This window comes from Babylonia areolata, chromosome 9 (assembly GCF_041734735.1).
Source record: "Babylonia areolata isolate BAREFJ2019XMU chromosome 9, ASM4173473v1, whole genome shotgun sequence".
In the NCBI taxonomy this organism is placed as follows: Eukaryota; Metazoa; Mollusca; class Gastropoda; order Neogastropoda; family Buccinidae; genus Babylonia; species Babylonia areolata.
In genome coordinates, this window is record NC_134884.1 from 46,278,852 (window position 1) to 46,301,779 (window position 22,928).

A 22,928-nucleotide genomic window follows, 5' to 3' on the forward strand; every position below is an offset into this window, starting at 1 on the left:
TAGAGGAAGCGGGAAGTATGTGTGGGGGGGGGGGAGGGGGGGGGGTTCTATGTGTGTTGGGGGAGGGGGGCATGTGTGAGTGTGGATGGATGGGAGTTGGGGAGGGCATGTCTGTGTGTGTAGCAGTGTGTGCGAGGGGATAGTGGGGTCATATGTGAGTGTGGAGGGATGGGAGTTGGGGAGGGCATGTCTGTGTGTGTAGCAGTGTGTGCGAGGGGATAGTGGGGTCATAATTTTTATGTGAGTGTGGTGGGGGAAGGGGAGGGCAGGAGTGTGTGTGTGTGGCAGTAGGGTGGAGGGAGAAAGGGGACATGTGTGAGTTAGTGTAGTGGGGGTGGGAGACAGCGTGTGTGTGTGTGTGTGAAGAACTCAGAACTCAGAACTCAGAACTCATTTAATTGTCGTAAAACCATCATAGGAATTATGGACACTATAAACTAAACACAACAAGCAAACAAAAAGTAAAAGCAATAAGTTGTGAGCACATGCAGGATATTCCATAAGACATAGCTATGGACTGCGAACTTTAAAGCATTCATATATGTATTTTGCCAGTTCTGGTTGGAAATAATTTTGTGGCAACAGAGAACTCGGCCTTTGGATTATTGTGTTGCCAGTGCCATCTGGCCAATGATTCGAAGACTGGGAATTGACTGTCACAAGTAGGCGAGACCTCAAGTTAGAGTACACACTACACTTGTCCAGAAAATGCAGTTCATCCTCTATCACTCCACATGATTTACATAGCCGGTCTTTCCTAGTTACGTTGTAGTGACGTCCACGCTCAATTTCAAGTTCATGTGCACTTATTCGCAATCGACATAGTGCTCCTCTGTGTTTAGTATTTTTGCAGCTGATCAGGTAAGGTTGTAATGTATAAGTATTTGCAATTTTGCAATAAAAGGAGAGCCTTGAAATGGTCTCGTTCTTTCTGCTGTTCCAATATTGAACATATTTATCCTGTAGTTTATTCAAGACTGAATATTTTAGTCGCTTAATGCTGAGTGTGCCTTGGTTCTCCCACACGTGGGAGAATCCAATTGAAACCAGTATCTTTTTGATAAAATTAAGCCAAGGAACTTTTTCCAATGAATCCATCGATAACATATCATCATATGCTTGCCTCAAATAGCTATCTTCTTTTGATTCTATGATGTGTACCCAAAATGAGATGACCTGACACACTGCGGTCAGAGAAATGGGGTATCTGCCCAGTTCTGCCAGGACTGGTAACTTAATTGATCTTTTGTGTACGCCCATTAAGCTCCTACAGAAGTTGACATGTACATTTTCTGATGGGCATTTTGCGGAGAGAAAGGCATCAAATTGGTTGAACAGCATAGAGGGCGTGGAGAAGTTTGTCGCAGTTTGATTGAATGGAAACCACACCTCAGCGCCGTAACTGAGAATTGGGGTGACTAAAATGTCAAACAGTTGCGTCATTACATCCATTTTTACTTCTTTCCCTCGCACACTGCGTTTCAGAGCATGCGCTGCTTTATGTCCTTGTTTGGCTAAGTGGTCTTCAGCAAGGTGAAAATTTCCACTCTTATGAAAAATAACTCCCAAGTATTTATATCTATCCGTCGTTTCGATGCAGTTATCGCCACATGAAAAGAGCACTGGTATTTTGGGGTCGTTTTTTGTGAAAATTACGACTTTTGTTTTGTCCCTGTTGATTTTAAGCCCCCATTGCAGACAGTATTCATGTAGTTGGTCTAGTTTGTTTTGTAGTCCGACTTTTGTTGTCGAGAGCATCACAATGTCATCCGCATATAACAGATAAGGGATCTGAGTCTTGGTTGTTTCATTGATGTATGGTGAGGTGTCATCGTGTATATATTCTCTTATGTCATTAATGAAAATATTGAATAGCGTGGGGCTAATAACATTTCCCTGAAGCACTCCTTTTTTAACTGCGATAGAATCTGTGAACCCGTCGTTTGATTTACCACATACAGTTGAATTTTGGTACATCTCTTTTATAATGTGGAAACATTTTCCATTTATCCCAATTTTGTTTAGTTTCAAAAGAAGTGCATCATGCCATATATTGTCAAATGCTTTATTAAAATCAACAAAACAGCTGTAGAGACGCCCATTTCTTTTATTTAAGGTGTTGTCAATTATCTTTTTCAGGATGAATATGTGATCAGTGGTTCTAGAATGCCTTCTGAAACCAGCCTGCTCTTTTATTAGTAACTCGTTTTGTTCTAGGTATGTTTCAATTCTTCTGTTGATAACTTGACAAAACAGTTTCCCAAAGGTGCTGTTGAGTGTTATACCCCGATAATTGTTAGGATTGGTTGGGTCTCCACTTTTAAAGATAGGAACATTTATTCCGTGTGTGTGTGTGTGTGTGTGTGTGTAGTTTGGGGGGGACAGGGTGGGTCATGTGTGTAGTTGAGGGGGGCGGGCATGTATGTTTATGCGGCCATGTGTGTGTATGGCCATGTGTGTTGTCTGTGTGTTTTTTTGGCCGTGTGTCTGTGTGTGTGTGGCCCCATTTATGTGGGAATGTTTGAGGGAGCGTGTGTGTATAAGCTTACATGTATTCATACATGATAAAAGAATAAAGGGAAAATCATGTCTTGGTTTGCGTTTGTATGAGTCATGTGTGTGTGTGTTTGTGTGTGTGCGTGTGGTGTGTGTTGTGGTGTGTGTGTGTGTGTGTGTGTGTGTGTGTGTGTGTGTGTGTGTGTTAGTAGTAGTATCATAAAGTTCAAGCATTTTCTTTAGCAAAGAGGTCATTAAAATGAAGCATGCAAACTGCTATTGCTGTTTTTTTCACTCTTGACATTCAAAGGTTAAAAACAACAACATTGCTTTAATGATGCAAACGGTCTTTTGTGTTCTGCCTTTGTCATTGTTTACATTGATTCCTCAACCTCTAACATAAACATGTGCAAATGCTGTGTGTGTGTGTGTGTGTGTGTGTGTGTGTGTGTCTCAAACACACACACACACACACACACACACACACACACACACACACACACACACACACACACACACACAAATGCAGCTATACACAAATTTTTCATTCATGAAACACACACACACACACACACACACACACACACACACACATGAAGACCAAGAGGATGATTTTGTCATGTCAGCTTAACGTCTCTCAGAGGCTTCAATTCCACAATGGAGGAGACACCCACCTCTGCACCTGGCTCTGCCACATAGCTTGTATTGTCATCTGGGGATTAGGTGGTCACTGTCCTCTGTGCTGGAACCATAGGGAGCAGTAATGTAGTCATGTGCACTGCTGCAACTGTAGTCACTATGCTACATACAATTATAGGAATCATAGGGAGCACTAATGTAGCAATCTACACTGTTGGAATGGCAGTCAGTATGCTACATATGGGAATCATAGGGAGCAGTAATGTAGTAATGTGCACTGTTGGAATGGAAGTCTGTATGCTACATATGGGAATCATAGGGAGCAGTAATGTAGTAATGTGCACTGTTGGAATGGCAGTCAGTATGCTGCATATGGGAATCATAGGGAGCAGTAATGTAGTAATGTGCACTGTTGGAATGGAAGTCTGTATGCTACATATGGGAATCATAGGGAGCAGTAATGTAGTAATGTGCACTATTGGAATGGCAGTTACTATGCTACATATGGGAATCATAGGGAGCAGTAATGTAGTAATGTGCACTATTGGAATGGAAGTCACTATGCTACATATGGTAATCATAGGGAGCAGTAATGTAGTAATGTGCACTGTTGGAATGGAAGTCTCTATGCTACATATGGGAATCATAGGGAGCAGTAATGTAGTAATGTGCACTGTTGGAATGGAAGTCTCTATGCTACATATGGGAATCATAGGGAGTAGTAATGTAGTAATGTCCACTATTGGAATGGAAGTCACAATCCTACATATGGGAATCATAGGGAGCAGTAATGTAGTAATGTGCACTGTTGGAATGGAAGTCTCGATGCTACATATGGGAATCATAGGGAGCAGTAATGTAGCAATGTGCACTGCTGGAATGGAAGTCTCTATGCTACATATGGGAATCACTGGGAGCAGTAGTGTAGTGATGTGCACTGTTGGAGCAGCAGTCACTATGCTACATATGGGAATCACTGGGAACAGTACTGTGCACTTCTGGAATGATAGTCACTATGCTACATATGGGAATCCAAGGGAACAGTGGTGTACCCTGCCAGAACAACTGGCAAGGTGTCCTCTGACACTGATAGTTCAGATAAGATAAGATAAGATAAGATAAGAATAACTCTATTATCTCATTAAGAGAAATTACAGCAGGTGCAGCTAAAACAAACGTAGACAATTACTCAACACGAAAACATAAACATGACTTAATTAAAAAGAATCAATAACTTAATCATTGTTGTAAACATAGTGAAATACACCAAGGCTAACATTGCATATATTATATTGCATATTAATCATGATAAGATAAGAAGTTATGATCACACAGTAATTATCAGGATAAGTCCCTGTGGAATGTTGTGGACTGTTGTCAGTCAGTCCCCTGACAGAACAGGCCTGTTGGGGATGTGTGTGTCTTCCGCAGCTTGACTGGCAACAGAAAAGAGGGTTGGCAAACATTGGTTCATAATTGATGATAATGATAAATGTGATAATTGTATGTAAGGCGCTTTACCTCCTTACCAAGGGCACTGCGATCAAGACTTGCAAGACAAATGGTATGAGTCAGTGACAGAGTGAGCTCCCCTCCCCCCCACACCCAACACACACACACACACACACACACATTCACATGCATGCATGCACTCATGCACAAGTGGCACATGTACACACACACACACACACACACACACACACACACACACACACACACACACACACATGCTCACACGCATACATGCTTGCAGACACACACACTCACATACATTCAAATACACACTGACAAAGACACCACCACCACCACCACACCACACTAAACACCAACACACAGACATCCATGAAAGCAAATTTTGTGTGTGTTCATGTTTTGAGACCAGATCTGAACTGGGCGTTTTTTTTTCAGCATGCCAAATTTGACAGGGAAGTTCATTCAAGCTGACAGGACCCATGGCATGAAAAGGCACGCTGTCCTTGTTCTTTCTTTTCATGATGTGGGATACACAGAATACATTAGTCAGCAGAGGATCCCAATCAATGGGATGGAACATGATGTTTTACCTACTCAAACCCAAAAGCAAAGAAACTAATGTGTGTGTGTGTGGGTGGGGGGGGTGTTTTGTGTGCAGGATGGATGCACCCCTTTGTTACGCTACCTGCAGAGTGGGGTGGCTCAGCCGGAAGTGGTGGAGGCGTTTCTGCGATGTAACGCTGACGTCTACATCACCAATAAGGTAGGTGGCCAGTGAGCTGGGTGTTCGGGTGTGTGTTTGGGAGTGATTTTTGGTGGATAGGTGGGTGTTTTGTGGGTGGATAGGTATGTGTTTTTGGAGTGGATGGATGTGTTTTTGGAATGAACAGGTGTGTGTTGTTGGAATGGATTGGTGTGTTTTTGGAATGGATTGGTGTGTGTTTTTGGAATGGATTCGTGTGTGCTTTTGGAATGGATTGCTGTGTTTTGGAATGGATAGGTGTGTGTTTTTGGAATGGATAGGTGTGTGTTGTGTGTTTTTGGAGAGGGTAGGTGTGTGTTTTTGGAATGGATTGGTGTGTTTTTGGAGTGGTTAGGTGTGTGTTTTTGGAATGGATAGGTGTGTGTTTTTGGAGTGGTTAGGTGTGTGTTTTTGGAATGGATTGGTGTGTTTTTGGAATGGATAGTTGTGTGTTTGTGGAATGGATTGGTGTGTTTTTGGAATGGATTGGCGTGTTTTTGGAGAGGATAGGTATGTTTTTGGAATGGATTGGTGTGTTATTGGAGAGGATAGGTGTGTTTTTGGAATGGATTAGTGTGTGTTTAGGAATGGATTGGTGTGTGTTTATGGAATGGATTGGTATTTGTTATTGGAATGGATTAGTGTGTTTTTGGAATGGATGGATGTGTGTGTTTGGAATGGATTGGTGTGTATTTTTGGAGTGGATTGGTGTGTTTTTGGAATGGATTGGTGTGTGTTTTTAGAATTTATAGGTGTGTGTTTTTGGAGTGGATTGATGCGTTGTTAGAATTTATAGGTGTGTGTTTTTGGAGTGGATTGATGCGTTGTTGGAGTGGATAGGTGTGTGTTGTTGGAATGGATTGGTGTGCTTTTGGAGTGGATAGGTGTGTTTTTGGAATGGATAGGTGTGTGTTTTTGAAATGGATAGGTGTGTGTTTAGGAATGGATTGGTGTGTTTTTGGAATGGATTGGTGTGCTTTTGGAGTGGATTGGTGTGTTTTTGGAATGGATAGGTGTGTGTTTAGGAATGGATGGATGTGTGTTTTTGAAATGGATAGGTGTGTGTTTAGGAATGGATGGGTGTGTGTTTTTGGAATGAATAGGTGTGTGTTTAGGAATGAATGGATGTGTGTTTTTGGAATGGATTGGTGTGTGTTTTTGAAATGGATAGGTGTGTGTTTAGGAATGGATGGGTGTGTGTTTTTGGAATGGATTGGTGTGTTTTTGGAATGGATTGGTGTGCTTTTGGAGTGGATTGGTGTGTGTTTTTGGAGTGGATTTGTGTGTGTTTTTGGAATGGATTGGTGTGCTTTTGGAGTGGATTGGTGTGTGTTTCTGGAATGGATTGGTGTGTTTTTGGAATGGATTGGTGTGTGTTTTTGGAATGGATTGGTGTGCTTTTGGAGTGGATTGGTGTGTGTTTCTGGAATGGATTGGTGTGTTTTTGGAGTGGATTTGTGTTTGTTTTTGGAATGGATTGGTGTGCTTTTGGAGTGGATTGGTGTGTGTTTTAGGAATGGATTGGTGTGTTTTTGGAATTGATAGGTGTGTGTTTAGGAATGGATGAGTGTGTGTATTTGGAGTGGATAGGTGTGTGTTGTTTCAATGGATGGTTGTGTGTTTTTGGAATGGATGGGTTTGTGTTTTGGGGACAGATGGGCGTGTGTTTTTGGAATGAATGGGGCGGGAGGGGGGGGAGGGGTTGGAATGGATGGGGGTGTGTTTCAGGGACAGAGGGGCGTGTGTTTTTGGAGTGAAGTGGACAAGACAGGAAGACAACCCCTTCGTACACAATAACTGAGTTTTGCTGGGTACATTTCAGTAGGGGTATACCCCATTACAATACTTTGTTATGATGAAAAACAAAAAGGAAAAAAAGTGAAAAAACCTAAGGTGGTGATCGGCAACGTGTGTACTAGCTCATTGAGTAACCCTCCTTGTTGCCAGTTTGGTGGGGTTGTTCTTGGTGTGTGTGTGTGATCTCAAGATCAGTAGATAGAGGGGTTAAGAAGGAAGGGGAGTGTTCACATTACTATTCGATCAGCTCTGCCGCCCGGCAAGGAATAAAAGATGGTATCCATCCAATGTGTACCACGGCTGTGTGATGATGACCACATGTTGTTGCCAGGATGGAGTGTACCCCCTGGAAGTGGTCACCTCGTCCACCACCCTCCCCACCCCTGTCCGTGACGTCTTCATGAAGTATGTGGTGAGTCACTCTTTACCTTTCTGCCATTTTGGAATGGATAAGTGTGTGTTTTTGGAAAGGATTGGTGTGTGTTGTTGGAATGGATTGGTGTGTGTTTTTGGAGTGGATTGGTGTGCCATCAACAGCATCACGTTTTACACACATGCTACAGACAGGCACAACATCCCTTGGACTTTCAGTCTGAGGGTCCCAGGTAGGCACAACATCCCTTGGACTTTCAGTCTGAGGGTCCCAGGTAGGCACAACATCCCTTGGACTTTCAGTCTGAGGGTCCCAGGTTCCTATCCCGGTTACGGCGCCTGGTGGGGAAAAGGTGGAGATTTTTTCCGATCTCCCAGGTCAGCAGGTGTGCAGACCTGCTAGTGCCTGTGACCCCTTTGTGTGTATGTGCATGCAGAAGATCAAGTATGCACATTAAAGATCCATTTCAGTTTCGGTGAGCTGCGGAAAAAAGAACATTCCCAGCATGCAACCCATCCCCAACCCAGAAACAGAGTCTGACTGCCTGCATGGCAGGGTTAGAAATGGTCATACATGTTAAAGCCAACTTGTTGCCGTGGGAGCTGTAGACCACAAAAGAAAAAGACAGACCTGTGTCCCTGCCACAAACAGCATCATGTTTTACAGACATGCTACACGTGTCACTGTATGTGTACCGGGTACATATGTAGATATATATTTAAAGTAATAATTTTTGTGCTTGTGTCGATACATACATGTGTTTGTTAGAGAGAGAGAGAGAGAGAGAGAGAGAGATGCTGACTGGGCAATCTGGGAACAGTGGGAAGATGATAGAGAGCAAAGAGGTCATTGAGGGTGGGAACAGTGGGTAGATGATAGAGAGCAAAGAGGTCATTGAGGGTGGGAACAGTGGGTAGATGATAGAGAGCAAAGAGGTCATTGAGGGTGGGAACAGTGGTAGATGATAGAGAACAGTGGGTAGATGACACAGAACAAAGAGGTAATTGAGGGTGGGGACAGTGGGTAGATGATAGAGAACAAAGAGGTCATTGAGGGTGGGAACAGTGGGTAGATGATAGAGAACAAAGAGGTCATTGAGGATGGGAACAGTGGTAGATGATAGAGAACAAAGAGGTCATTGAGGGTGGGAAGATGATAGAGAACAGTGGGAAGATGATAGAGAACAAAGAGGTCATTGAGGGTGGGAAGATGATAGAGAACAGTGGGAAGATGATAGAGAGCAAAGAGGTCATTGAGGGTGGGAAGATGATAGAGAGCAAAGAGGTCATTGAGGGTGGGTAGATGATAGAGCACAAAGAGGTCATTGAGGATGGGAAGATGATAGAGAACAAAGAGGTCATTGAGGGTGGGTAGATGATAGAGAACAAAGAGGTCATTGGGACAGTGGATAGATGATAGAGAACAGTGGGTAGATGATAGAGAACAAAGAGGTAATTGAGGATGGGAACAGTGGGTAGATGATAGAGAACAAAGAGGTCATTGAGGGTGGGGCGGTGGTAGGTGATAGAGAACAAAGAGGTCATTGAGGGTGGGAACACTGGGTAGATGATAGAGAACAAAGAGGTCATTGAGGGTGGGAACACTGGGTAGATGATAGAGAACAAAGAGGTCATTGAGGGTGGGAACAGTGGGTAGATGATAGAGAACAGTGGGAAGATGATAGAGAACAGTGGGAAGAAGAACAGTGGGAAGATGATAGAGAACAAAGAGGTCATTGAGGGTGGGAACAGTGGGTAGATGATAGAGAACAAAGAGGTCATTGAGGGTGGGAACAGTGGGTAGATGATAGAGAACAGTGGGAAGATGATAGAGAACAGTGGGAAGAAGAACAGTGGGAAGATGATAGAGAACAAAGAGGTCATTGAGGGTGGGAACAGTGGGTAGATGATAGAGAACAGTGGGTAGATGATAGAGAACAAAGTGGTCATTGAGGGTGGGAACAGTGGGTAGATGATAGAGAACAGTGGGTAGATGATAGAGAACAAAGAGGTCATTGAGGGTGGGAACACTGGGTAGATGATAGAGAACAGTGGACAGTGGACAGAGAACAAAGAGGTCATTGAGGGTGGGAAGATGATAGAGAACAAAGAGGTCATTGAGGGTGGGTAGATGATAGAGAACAAAGAGGTCATTGAGGGTGGGAACACTGGGTAGATGATAGAGAACAGTGGGTAGATGATAGAGAACAAAGAGGTCATTGAGGGTGGGAACAGTGTGAAGATGATAGAGAACAGTGGGTAGATGATAGAGAACATAGAGGTCATTGAGGATGGGAACAGTGGGAAGATGATAGAGAACAGTGGGAAGATGATAGAGAACAAAGAGGTCATTGAGGGTGGGTAGATGATAGAGCACAAAGAGGTCATTGAGGGTGGGAAGATGATAGAGCACAAAAAGGTCATTGAGGGTGGGGACAGTGGATAGATGATAGAGAACAGTGGGTAGATGATAGAGAACAAAGAGGTCATTGAGGGTGGGAACAGTGGGAAGATGATAGAGAACAGTGGGTAGATGACAGAGAACAAAGAGGTCATTGAGGGTGGGAAGATGATAGAGAACAAAGAGGTCATTGAGGGTGGGTAGATGATAGAGAACAAAGAGGTCATTGAGGGTGGGAAGATGATAGAGAACAAAGAGGTCATTGAGGGTGGGAAGATGATAGAGCACAAAGAGGTCATTGAGGGTGGGAACAGTGGGTAGATGATAGAGAACAGTGGTTAGATGACAGAGAACAAAGAGGTCATTGAGGGTGGCTGCACCATCAGAGAGAACAGGTACACAGGGCCTGTTCAGACAGGAACATACACTGCTCCTGTACAGAACAGCTGTTACAACAGTCTCTTTTTCTGTCATGAAGGAATTCTGTTTTATGTCCCATCATACATACTGGTGATAGTAGAAATCCTTCCTGCTCTGAATACTTTGTTAGTTCTGGTTAATGATTGTGTATATTATGAAGAACATTTTGTTGTGAAATATTTTTTAGAAACCTCCTTTTGTGTGTGTGCGCGCGCGTGTGTGTGTGTGTGTGTGTGTGTGTAAGAGTGTGTATGACTCTCTATGTATGTCCAGGTTTGTGTTTATACTGGTATATTGTCTCAGTGTGTGCGTGTGTGTGTGCATGTGTGTGTGTATGTATGTAAGTGTGTGTGTGAGTCTGTACGTATGTGCAATGTGTCAGGTCAGGTCATTAGATCTGCTACTGGTAACCTGTAATCCAGTACAACCTGTTCAGGGTCGGGTGTGCATGTGTGTGCGTGAGTGTGGGACTTTGTGAGGAGAGTGATATTTTCTGTGTGAATTATTCATTTATCAGTTTATCTATTAATAATGGTGTGTGCCACATGCTGTGTGTGCCCACAGCCAGGAATCTGGGAGGCAGTGGAAGGGGACGACGCCATGAACGTTCGCAAACTGATCAATGAATGGTGCAGGGTGGACGTTCAGAAAGTGAGTCACACTTACACTGTGTGTGTGTGTGTGTGTGTGTGTGTGTGTGTGTGTGTGTGTGTGTGTGCATCTGTGTGTGTGTGTGTGTTGTGTTGTGTTTGTGTGTGTTTTTTTTTGTTTGTCTGTTTTTTGTTGTTTTTTGTTGGTGTGTGTGTTTTGAGTGTGTGCATTTATATGTGTGTTGTGTTTGTGTGTGTTTTTGTTTGTTTGTTTGCTTGTTTTATGTTGTTATTTTGTGTGTGTGTGTGTTGATTAACATAAGCACAGACCAGTGATTTGACAGAGTACTCCAGATTCTTTTCTAGTTGTTTTGTGTGTGTGTGTGTGTGTGTGTTTGCTTTTCGTCGCCCAGGCTTGGACACACTTCGGTTGCATAAGCAACACTGACTTGAAGTTGTGTACCTTGTGAATGGAGAGAGTTACCAGCAACACTGACTTGAAGTTGTGCACCTTGTGAATGGAGAGAGTTACCAGCAACACTGACTTGAAGTTGTGCACCTTGTGAATGGAGAGAGTTTCCAGCAACACTGACTTGAAGTTGTGCACCTTGTGAATGGAGAGAGTTACCAGCAACACTGACTTGAAGTTGTGTACCTTGTGAATGGAGAGAGTTACCAGCAACACTGACTTGAAGTTGTGCACCTTGTGAATGGAGAGAGTTACCAGCAACACTGACTTGAAGTTGTGCACCTTGTGAATGGAGAGAGTTTCCAGCAACACTGACTTGAAGTTGTGCACCTTGTGAATGGAGAGAGTTACCAGCAACACTGACTTGAAGTTGTGCACCTTGTGAATGGAGAGAGTTACCAGCAACACTGACTTGAAGTTGTGCACCTTGTGAATGGAGAGAGTTTCCAGCAACACTGACTTGAAGTTGTGCACCTTGTGAATGGAGAGAGTTACCAGCAACACTGACTTGAAGTTGTGCACCTTGTGAATGGAGAGAGTTACCAGCAACACTGACTTGAAGTTGTGCACCTTGTGAATGGAGAGAGTTACCAGCAACACTGACTTGAAGTTGTGCACCTTGTGAATGGAGAGAGTTACCAGCAACACTGACTTGAAGTTGTGCACCTTGTGAATGGAGAGAGTTTCCAGTCTTTACTACTTGGACATACAACCAACACAGCTGGAGGAATCTAGTGAACAGTCATTCCATGTGCATCCCAGTGACTCGTCACAGTTAGAGAGAGAAAAACAAGAACAAGAAGTGTATTGATTACACACATTTTTTAAGTCAATAACTGACTGCTATTAGTTACTGTGGAACAGTATTTTGCAGTTTGTGATAATCTTGTTTATTGATGACAAAAAATGATATATACAGCACCACTGATATCACCACAGTATGACTGGCATGTTGTGCGTTGTGTGACTGATATCACCACAGTATGACTGGCATGTTGTGTGTTGTGTGACTGATATCACCACAGTATGACTGGCGTGTTGTGTGTTGTGTGACTAATATCACCACAGTATGACTGGCGTGTTGTGTGTTGTGTGACTGATATCACCACAGTATGACTGGCGTGTTGTGTGTTGTGTGACTGATATCACCACAGTATGACTGGCGTGTTGTGTGACTAATATCACCACAGTATGACTGGCGTGTTGTGTGTTGTGTGACTGATATCACCACAGTATGACTGGCGTGTTGTGTGACTGATATCACCACAGTATGACTGGCGTGCTGTGTGTTGTGTGACTGATATCACCACAGTATGACTGGCGTGCTGTGTGTTGTGTGACTGATATCACCACAGTATGACTGGCGTGTTGTGTGTTGTGTGACTGATATCACCACAGTATGACTGGCGTGTTGTGTGACTGATATCACCACAGTATGACTGGCATGTTGTGTGTTGTGTGACTGATATCACCACAGTATGACTGGCGTGCTGTGTGTTGTGTGACTGATATCACCACAGTATGACTGGCGTGTTGTGTGTTGTGTGACTGATATCACCACAGTATGACTGGCGTGTTGTGTGACTGATATCACCACAGTATGACTGGCATGTTGTGTGTTGTGTGACTGATATCACCACAGTATGACTGGCGTGTTGTGTGTTGTGTGACTGATATCACCACAGTATGACTGGCGTGTTGTGTGTTGTGTGACTGTTATCACCACAGTATGACTGGCGTGTTGTGTGACTGATATCACCACAGTATGACTGGCGTGTTGTGTGTTGTGTGACTAACATCTGCACAGTATGACTGGCGTGTTGTGTGACTAATATCACCACAGTATGACTGGCGTGTTGTGTGTTGTGTGACTAATACCACCACAGTATGACTGGAGTGTTGTGTGTTGTGTGACTGTTATCACCACTGGCGTGTTGTGTGTTGTGTGACTAATATCTGCACAGTATGACTGGCGTGTTGTGTGTTGTGTGACTGATATCTGCACAGTATGACTGGAGTGTTGTGTGTCATGTGACTAATATCTGCACAGTATGACTGGCGTGTTGTGTGTTGTGTGACTGATATCACCACAGTATGACTGGCGTGTTGTGTATTGTGTGACTGATATCACCACAGTATGACTGGCGTGCTGTGTGTTGTTCTGCAGAGCAACAAGACCTTACTGCAGCTGTCGCTGGACATCGGCACAGAGAGTATCATCCGTGTGGTCAGCGGCATCCGGCCCTCCATGGTCAGTCAGTACCGCTGGGCCCCCTCCACTCCTCTCTGTCATCTTCACTGTCTGCCCTTTAACTCACTCAGTACGGCCAGTCCTCTCTTCTCCTCTACACAGACCCCTCGGATGTCCAGTGGGTGTCTGAATGACCCAACCTTTAGCTTCCGTCGTCAGAATTGTGGTATTCTTTGTCAACATTCACCTCTTCAGTTTAAGAGCCTTCTGCTTGCAATATTTTGATGATGGTAATTGGGGTGAAACGCTGTTAACGTCGTCTCTTTCGCCGTTCGTATGGAGAGAGTTAAGATAAGATGCAACTTGTCTGTAAATTGATCTTTTGGCTTGAGTTCATGTAACATCAAGCACATGATGCATGGCTCACTTTTAGAACATTTCAACACACTGCCAGTAATTAAAGATGAATACATACACTCAGTCTACAGCCATTATCTCAAACATAACTCTCAGGAAAGAAAAACACCAAACAGAGAGTGACTTAATTGACACTGGTCATGATCTCAGCTTCTAAAACATACCTGTGACTTGTTTAATGTCTTCAGCTGTACTCGGATGGATGTGATTTTGTTCGTCTTTGAATATGCGTATATGTAGCTATGCACAATCATATATGCTGTTTTGGTGTATGTGTCTGTCTGGTAATCTGTCATAAATATACATTCATGTAACCACTGTGCCAGGGGAGTCATACCAGGTTTACCCTGGTGGTGAAAGGTTTTGAGACAGGTATTCTCTGGTGAAACAGGCTTCTGCTATGCAGTGGGTAATGCTGTTTGAATTGGTTATGAGCTGTACATTCATGATGCATGGAGATTCCTGTACTGTCCTCACTGGCCAGGTATATATAGCTGGTGACCATGGTGATCTGCACATTGTGTGTTTGTGTATGTCTGTTTGGGCTGGTTGTGTATTCGTCTGTGTGAAAGAGAGAGAGGTGTTTTTGTTGTTGTTATTTTTGTGTGTGTGTGATGTTGGAGTGTTGTTTTGTGTGTGTGTGATGTTGGAGTGTTGTTTTGTGTGTGTGATGTTGGAGTGTTGTTTTGTGTGTGTGTGATGTTGGAGTGTTGTGTTTGATGTTGGAGTGTTGTTTTGTGTGTGTGTGATGTTGGAGTGTTGTTTTGTGTGTGTGTGATGTTGGAGTGTTGTTTTGTGTGTGTGTGATGTTGGAGTGTTGTTTTGTGTGTGTGATGTTGGAGTGTTGTTTTGTGTGTGTGTGATGTTGGAGTGTTGTGTTTGATGTTGGAGTGTTGTTTTGTGTGTGTGTGATGTTGGAGTGTTGTTTTGTGTGTGTGTGATGTTGGAGTGTTGTTTTGTGTGTGTGATGTTGGAGTGTTGTTTTGTGTGTGTGTTTGATGTTGGAGTGTTGTTTTGTGTCTGTTTGATGTTGGAGTGTTGTTTTGTCTGTGTGATGTTGGAGTGTTGTTTTGTGTGTTTGATGTTGGAGTGTTGTTTTGTGTGTTTGATGTTGGAGTGTTGTTTTGTGTGTGTGTGATGTTGGAGTGTTGTTTTGTGTGTGTGATGTTGGAGTGTTGTTTTGTGTGTGTGTGATGTTGGAGTGTTGTTTTGTGTGTGTGTTTGATGTTGGAGTGTTGTTTTGTGTGTGTGTGATGTTGGAGTGTTGTTTTGTGTGTGTGTGATGTTGGAGTGTTGTTTTGTGTGTGTGTGATGTTGGAGTGTTGTTTTGTGTGTGTGTGATGTTGGAGTGTTGTTTTGTGTGTGTGTGATGTTGGAGTGTTGTTTTGTGTGTGTGTGATGTTGGAGTGTTGTTTTGTGTGTGTTTGATGTTGGAGTGTTGTTTTGTGTGTGTGTTTGATGTTGGAGTGTTGTTTTGTGTGTGTGTGATGTTGGAGTGTTGTTTTGTGTGTGTTTGATGTTGGAGTGTTGTTTTTATGTGTGTGTGATGTTGGAGTGTTGTGTTTGATGTTGGAGTGTTGTGTTTGATGTTGGAGTGTTGTTTTGTGTGTGTTTGATTGTTTTGTGTGTGTGATGTTGGAGTGTTGTTTGTGTGTGTGTGATGTTGGAGTGTTGTTTTGTGTGTGTTTGATGTTGGAGTGTTGTGTTTGATGTTGGAGTGTTGTTTTGTGTGTGTTTGATGTTGGAGTGTTGTGTTTGATGTTGGAGTGTTGTTTTGTGTGTGTGTGATGTTGGAGTGTTGTTTTGTGTGTATGATGTTGGAGTGTTGTTTTGTGTGTGTGTGATGTTGGAGTGTTGTTTTGTGTGTGTGATGTTGGAGTGTTGTTTTGTGTGTGTGATGTTGGAGTGTTGTTTTGTGTGTGTGTGATGTTGGAGTGTTGTTTTGTGTGTGTGATGTTGGAGTGTTGTTTTGTGTGTGTGTGATGTTGGAGTGTTGTTTTGTGTGTGTGTGATGTTGGAGTGTTGTTTTGTGTGTGTGCAAAGGGAGAGGGTGGACTGAAACAGACGTTGGTGAATTTTACTGTTTACATTTCTAACTTGATGTGGATTAATTTTTACTTGGACTGAGCAAGACAAAGGTAAATGATTTTATCTTTTTTTTGTTTTTGTTGTTGTTTCGATAGACTTTTAAAATTATTTTGTGTTTTTTTTCCATTGGTTTTAGGAATGGACAAGTGCTCAGCCCTGAACTGGCCCCATTGCTGCCAGCTTGGCTATAAGAAACATGATTTGATCAGATTTGAAGAGGGCGGGATCTGTAGTTCATTTTTTTCTACATGTTAGTCTGTGTGCACACCCCATGTTGTCAGCAGTCCAGTCAGACCTGGCACACTGAACAACTGCAGTGTCTTCTGTTAAAGGTGAAAGGTCCTGTAGCCATGAACGCCCATTAGAGCAGTGAAATCATATCCACTGTGTCCAAGGCTTGGCATAGCTACACGGAGGTGTGGCCCAAACCTCTTCTGCCATTTTTTTTTTTTTTTAAGCTTTGTGATGGAGGAAAACGAGCCACCTACTCCACCTCAGTACCCATCCCCACACTCCCACCCCAAATCATATCAGAAGCAAATTTGGAGTGTAGGCCTAGTGGTAAAAACATGTCCACACCCCCACCCCAAATCATATCAGAAGCAAATTTGGAGTGTGGGCCTAGTGGTAAAAACATGTCCACACCCCCACCCCAAATCATATCAGAAGCAAATTTGAAGTGGCGGCCTAGTGGTAAAAACTTGTGTGCCTAGGAAGCAAGATGATTTTAATGTGCAGGATCAAATTCAGCACTTGTCAGAATGTCCTACTTGGCTAGACCTGGGGTAGTGGTTTAGACACTAGTCTTTCAGAGTAGATCATAAAGCAAGGTGCTGTTAGCAGTGGTTTAGACACTAGTCCTTCAGAGTAGATCATAAAGCAAGGTGCTGTTAGCAGTGGTTTAGACACTAGTCCTTCAGATGAGATCATAAAACAAGGTCCTGTTAGCAGTGGTTTAGACACTAGTCCTTCAGATGAGATCATAAAACAAGGTCCTGTTAGCAGTGGTTTAGACACTAGGCCTTCAGATGAGATCATAAAACAAGGTCCTGTTAGCAGTGGTTTAGACACTAGGCCTTCAGATGAGATCATAAAGCAAGGTCCCGTTAGTAGTGGTTTAGACACTAGGCCTTCATATGAGATCATAAAGCAAGGTCCCAATAGTAGTGGTTTAGACACTAGGCCTTCATATGAGATCATAAAGCAACATCCCGTTCGCAGTGGTTTAGACACTAGGCCTTCATATGAGATCATAAAGCAAGGTCCCGTTAGTAGTGGTTTAGACACTAGTCCTTCAGATGAGATCATAAAGCAAGGTCCCGTTAGTAGTGGTTTAGACACTAGGCCTTCATATGAGATCATAAAGCAAGGTCCCGTTAGTAGTGGTTTAGACACTAGTCCTTCAGATGAGATCATAAAGCAAGGTCCCGTTCGCAGTGGTTTAGACACTAGGCCTTCATATGAGATCATAAAGCAACATCCCGTTCGCAGTGGTTTAGACACTAGTCCTTCAGATGAGATCATAAAGCAAGGTGCAGTTAGTAGTGGTTTAGACAATAGTGCTTCAGATGAGATCATAAAGCAAGGTGCTGTTAGTGGTACGCACTTAGAGCCTGTAAAAAAAAACCCATGGGATCAAGAGAGTTGTCCCTGCCAAAATTCCATGGAAAAATTCACGTTGATAGCAAATAGACTTGCAAACAGAAAAAAAAAAAGAAAACAAAATGGGTGGTGTTGCACCCTCCCATGCAGAGCAGCCCGCATTTCATACAGAAAAAATTGTTGTGGCATAAAATAAGAAAATGATAAATAGGAATGTAAGGGAAGCAACATGACCAGAATCGACTTCCCCATAGTTTTCTCCCTTTGACTTAGATTCTACCTTTTTTCTTTTCTTTTCTTTTCTTTTTGTTGTTGTTGTTGTTGTTGTTGTTCTTTTTCACTCACATAGGGATTGAAAGAAGATAAATTCATTTAGCCACAAGTAGCATTGTAACATCAGACACACGTAACTTTTAAACACAGCATACAGGCAAACCAGGTAATTCAAAGAAATCATAGAAATGAAAGCCCACTGAAGCAAAAAAGTAAATACACATTAAATCATAGATTTCCAGTCCTGTTTCATCAGTGACAACTGTTTGCCAAAGGATTTTTTGGGTACAGCGGATAATGATAAAAGAGAGAGAGAGAGAGACTAGCATGTATACAAATAATAGAAAATTATCCTTTTCTGAATGCAAAATGAACACACCATTACAGTTTTGAGAATTTCACATGAAATCAGTGATTTGGCTATAGGAAAATTCTGTCTCAGGGAACTTTCATACACACTGGAATTTCTGGAATTTTTTTTAGGTATGTTGGCAGTTTTGAGATTTGAGTTTCTCAAAGAGGTGTCACTGCATAAGACAATACCCTGCACCACATCTGCTAGGCAGATGCCTGACCAGCAGCATAACCCAACACACTTAGTCAGGCCTTTAGTGCATGTAAAGATATATCTGTGTACCTATCAGAGTGGAGCGCAGTGCAAGGTGTGTGCAGTGTATTGTAATGTATTGTTGTGTCACACCAGATTTCTCTCTGTGAAATTCAGGCTGCTTTCCCCAGGGAGAGAGCGTCACTGCAGTGAGAGCGCCAATTTTTTTAAAATTTATTTTTGTCTACCTGCAAGTGTATTTGTTTTCCAATCAAAAAGGAATTTTTTTTTTTTTACAGAATTTTCCCGGGGACAACCCTTTTGTTGCACTTTTATGTGCACTGAGTGCATGCTGCACATGGGACCTCGGTTTATCATCTCATCCTTCCTTCTTCTTCTTCTGCATTCGTGGGCTGCAACTCCCACGTTCACTCGTATATACACGAGTGGGCTTTTACATGTATGACCGTTTTTACCCTGCCATGTAGGCAGCCATACTCCGCTTTCGGGGGTGCGCATGCTGGGTATGTACTTGTTTCCATAATCCACCGAACGCTGACATGGATTACAGGATCTTTAATGTGCGCATTTGATCTTTTGCTTGCGTATACACAGGAAGGGGGTTCAGGCACTAGCAGGTCTGCACATATGTTGACGTGGGAGATCGTAAAAATCTCCACCCTTACCCACCAGGCGCCATCACCGAGATTCGAACCCCCGACCATCAGATTGAGAGTCCAACGCTTTAGCCATTCAGCTATTGCGCCCGTCATCATCTCATCCAAATGACTAGTGTCCAGACCACCACTTAAGGTCTAGTGGAAGGGGAGAAAATGCACTGGTGCGTTTGGGGATTGAACCAGTGCCCTCAGATTCTCTACTTCCCAGGCGGACGTGTTACCTCTAAGCCAGCACTGTGCGTGTGTGATCAAGTGGGTTTCTGTCCTGTCTTGTCTGCAGGAGTTTGCTCACTCTGTGTTGGCTGGGGATGTCAACACGGCCAGAAAAATGCTCCGCCTGTCACAGAAGCTTAAGGTCAACATCAACTTCAGGAACATGGTGAGTGTCAGAATAGAATAGAATAGAATACTTTTTATTGTCATAAAACCTTAACTCACTCAGTACGGCCAGTCCTCTCTTCTCCTCTACACAGACCCCTCGGATGTCCAGTGGGTGTCTGAATGACCCAACCTTTAGCTTCCGTCGTCAGAACTGTGGTATTCTGTGTCAACAGTCACCTCTTCAGTATAAGAGCGTTCCGCTTGCAATATTTTGATGATGGTAATTGGGATGAAACGCTGTTAACGTTGTCTCTTTCGCCGTTCGTATGGAGAGAGTTAAAGTTTATAAGACACAATGAAACATAAACATGAGCATATTAAGAAGAGAAACATTCATGAACAAATTTCACCAGCTTTGGCTGTATTTCTGTTGGTGAGTGTCAGCGTTGGGCTGTGTAGCTTCACGTCACTGTTCTTCTGTCTCAGTGCTGACCCCTCTTGCTGCATGTGACAGAGAAAGGCCATGTAGGTTTAGGAGAGAGGGGGAACAAGATGCACTGATATTGGGTTGTATTCATTTTTGTCACAACGGAAAAACTCTGACAAAACTGAAAAGTGGCAAAACTGCGAAGCTGGATACATTTGCAGATGTAGATGGAATAGTGAAGAAAGTGATAACAGGATGCTGGTGCTCTGTGTGTGTGTGTGTGTGTGTGTGTGTGTGTGTGTGTGCACATGTGCACTTGTATATGCATGAGTGCATGCGTGCGAGCATAGGGGTGGGGTGGTTGTGGATGGGTGTGTGTGTATGTGGGTATGTGCGCGCATCTTCCTTTTTTCTGTCTATAAATGTGTTTGTTTTACCATCACTTGATTTTTCTACATATTTTTTTCCAGGGACATCATTTCTAGATTGTTCTCTTTTTTTTCTTGTTAACATTTTTGCTTGTTAATGTGTGATCACACACACAAAAAAAATGTACACACTGATGTGTTTGTGAAAAGGAAAGAAAAAAAAATTCAAGAGCTTTTAAAACTTTGATAAAGGTAGGCAAGGGATGCAGGTTTTATTGCACTCATGTGCTGTGCATGCGTGCGTGCATGTGTGTGTGTGTGTGTGTGTGTGTGTGTGTGTGTGTGTGTGTGTTCAGGGAGAGCGTGGCTGCACACCGCTGTACTATGCACTCCGTCAGGGCAACTTGGCCATGGTACACATGCTGCTGGAGTTCGGTGCTCGCGTCGACATCACCATGAAAGGGGATGCTGAGGTAGATACACACACACACACACACACACACACACACACACACACACACACACACACACACACACACACACACACACACACACACACACACACACACACACACACACACACACACATAAACATATGTAAGTATATTCCAGGTGCAGAAGTGATATTTACTAGATCATAATATTAAGTTTTTCTCCCATATGTTGACAGCATGCACATGTTGAAGATACTTTTTTCAGCAGATTCTGCAGGATATCAGTAGTTTGTGTTCTGTTTTATGTTGGGGTTTGGTTGGTTGTTTTTTGGGTTTTTATTTTATTTTAGATAATACAGTATTATGTATTGTGTATTTCAGTGTGACATACCTCTGTACATAGCGGCTCTGGAAGAGATAATACAGTATTATGTATTGTGTATTTCAGTGCGACATACCTCTGTACATAGTGGCTCTGGAAAAGATAATATAGTATTATGTATTGTGTATTTCAGTGCGACATACTGGAAGAGATAATACAGTATTATGTATTGTGTATTTCAGTATGACATACCTCTGTACATAGTGGCTCTGGAAAAGATAATATAGTATTATGTATTGTGTATTTCAGTGCGACATACTGGAAGAGATAATACAGTATTATGTATTGTGTATTTCAGTGCGACATACCTCTGCACACAATGGCTCAGGAAAAGATAATACAGTATAACGTATTGTGTATTTCAGTGCGACATACCTCTGTACACAATGGCTCTGGAAAAGATAATACAGTATTATGTATTGTGTATTTCAGTGCGACATACCTCTGTACACAATGGCTCTGGAAGAGATAATACAGTATAATGTATTGTGTATTTCAGTGCGACATACCTCTGTACATAGCGGCTCTGGAAGAGATAATACAGTATAATGTATTGTGTATTTCAGTGCGACATACCTCTGTACACAATGGCTCTGGAAGAGATAATACAGTATAACGTATTGTGTATTTCAGTGCGACATACCTCTGTACACAATGGCTCTGGAAGAGATAATACAGTATTATGTATTGTGTATTTCAGTGCGACATACCTCTGTACACAATGGCTCTGGAAGAGATAATACAGTATAATGTATTGTGTATTTCGGTGCGACATACTGGAAGAGATAATACAGTATAATGTATTGTGTATTTCAGTGTGACATACGTCTGTACACAATGGCTCTGGAAGAGATAATACAGTATAATGTATTGTGTATTTCAGTGCGACATACTGGAAGAGATAATACAGTATTATGTATTGTGTAATTCAGTGCGACATACCCCTGTACACAGCGGCTCTGGAAGAGATAATACAGTACTATTTATTGTGTATTTCAGTATGACATACCTCTGTACATAGCGGCTCTGGAAGAGATAATACAGTATAACGTATTGTGTATTTCAGTGCGACATACCTCTGTACACAATGGCTCTGGAAGAGATAATACAGTATAATGTATTGTGTATTTCAGTGCGACATACCTCTGTACATAGCGGCTCTGGAAGAGATAATACAGTATAACGTATTGTGTATTTCAGTGCGACATACCTCTGTACACAATGGCTCTGGAAGAGATAATACAGTATAATGTATTGTGTATTTCAGTGCGACATACCTCTGTACATAGCGGCTCTGGAAGAGATAATACAGTATAATGTATTGTGTATTTCAGTGCGACATACCTCTGTACATAGCGGCTCTGGAAGCCAAGCCCCCCATGAGTACAGAACTGCTGAAAGCCATCACGCCCACAGGACCGGGCGTCACTGTTGACTCCCTCTTCTACAAGGTACAGTGTGCTGTGTGTTCTGATGCACAGTGTGTGTCTGTGTGTTCTGGTGCACAGTGTGTGTCTGTGTGTTCTGATGCACAGTGTGTGTCTGTGTGTTCTGATGCACAGTGTGTGTCTATGTGTTCTGGTGCACAGTGTGTGTCTGTGTGTTCTGATGCACAGTGTGTGTCTGTGTGTTCTGATGCACAGTGTGTGTCTGTGTGTTCTGATGCACAGTGTGTATCTGTGTGTTCTGATGCACAGTGTGTGTCTGTGTGTTCTGATGCACAGTGTGTGTCTGTGTGTTCTGATGCACAGTGTGTGTCTGTGTGTTCTGATGCACATTGTGTGTCTGTGTGTTCTGAT

The 22,928-nt window shown here is 42.8% G+C and overlaps 1 protein-coding gene across 2 annotated transcripts in view; it reads left to right on the forward strand.

Annotated features, from left to right (window-relative positions):
• The window catches only part of LOC143285534 (uncharacterized), a 196,962-nt gene that overhangs the window by 135,694 nt on the left and 38,340 nt on the right, over window positions 1-22,928 (forward strand). For both annotated transcript variants that reach the window (XM_076592892.1, XM_076592893.1), the window contains exons 4-10: window positions 5,267-5,371; window positions 7,479-7,559; window positions 10,905-10,991; window positions 13,567-13,650; window positions 19,478-19,576; window positions 20,670-20,786; window positions 22,464-22,580. In XM_076592892.1, coding sequence (XP_076449007.1) covers window positions 5,267-5,371; window positions 7,479-7,559; window positions 10,905-10,991; window positions 13,567-13,650; window positions 19,478-19,576; window positions 20,670-20,786; window positions 22,464-22,580 — 690 coding nt within the window. The remainder of the gene's footprint in view (window positions 1-5,266; window positions 5,372-7,478; window positions 7,560-10,904; window positions 10,992-13,566; window positions 13,651-19,477; window positions 19,577-20,669; window positions 20,787-22,463; window positions 22,581-22,928) is intronic.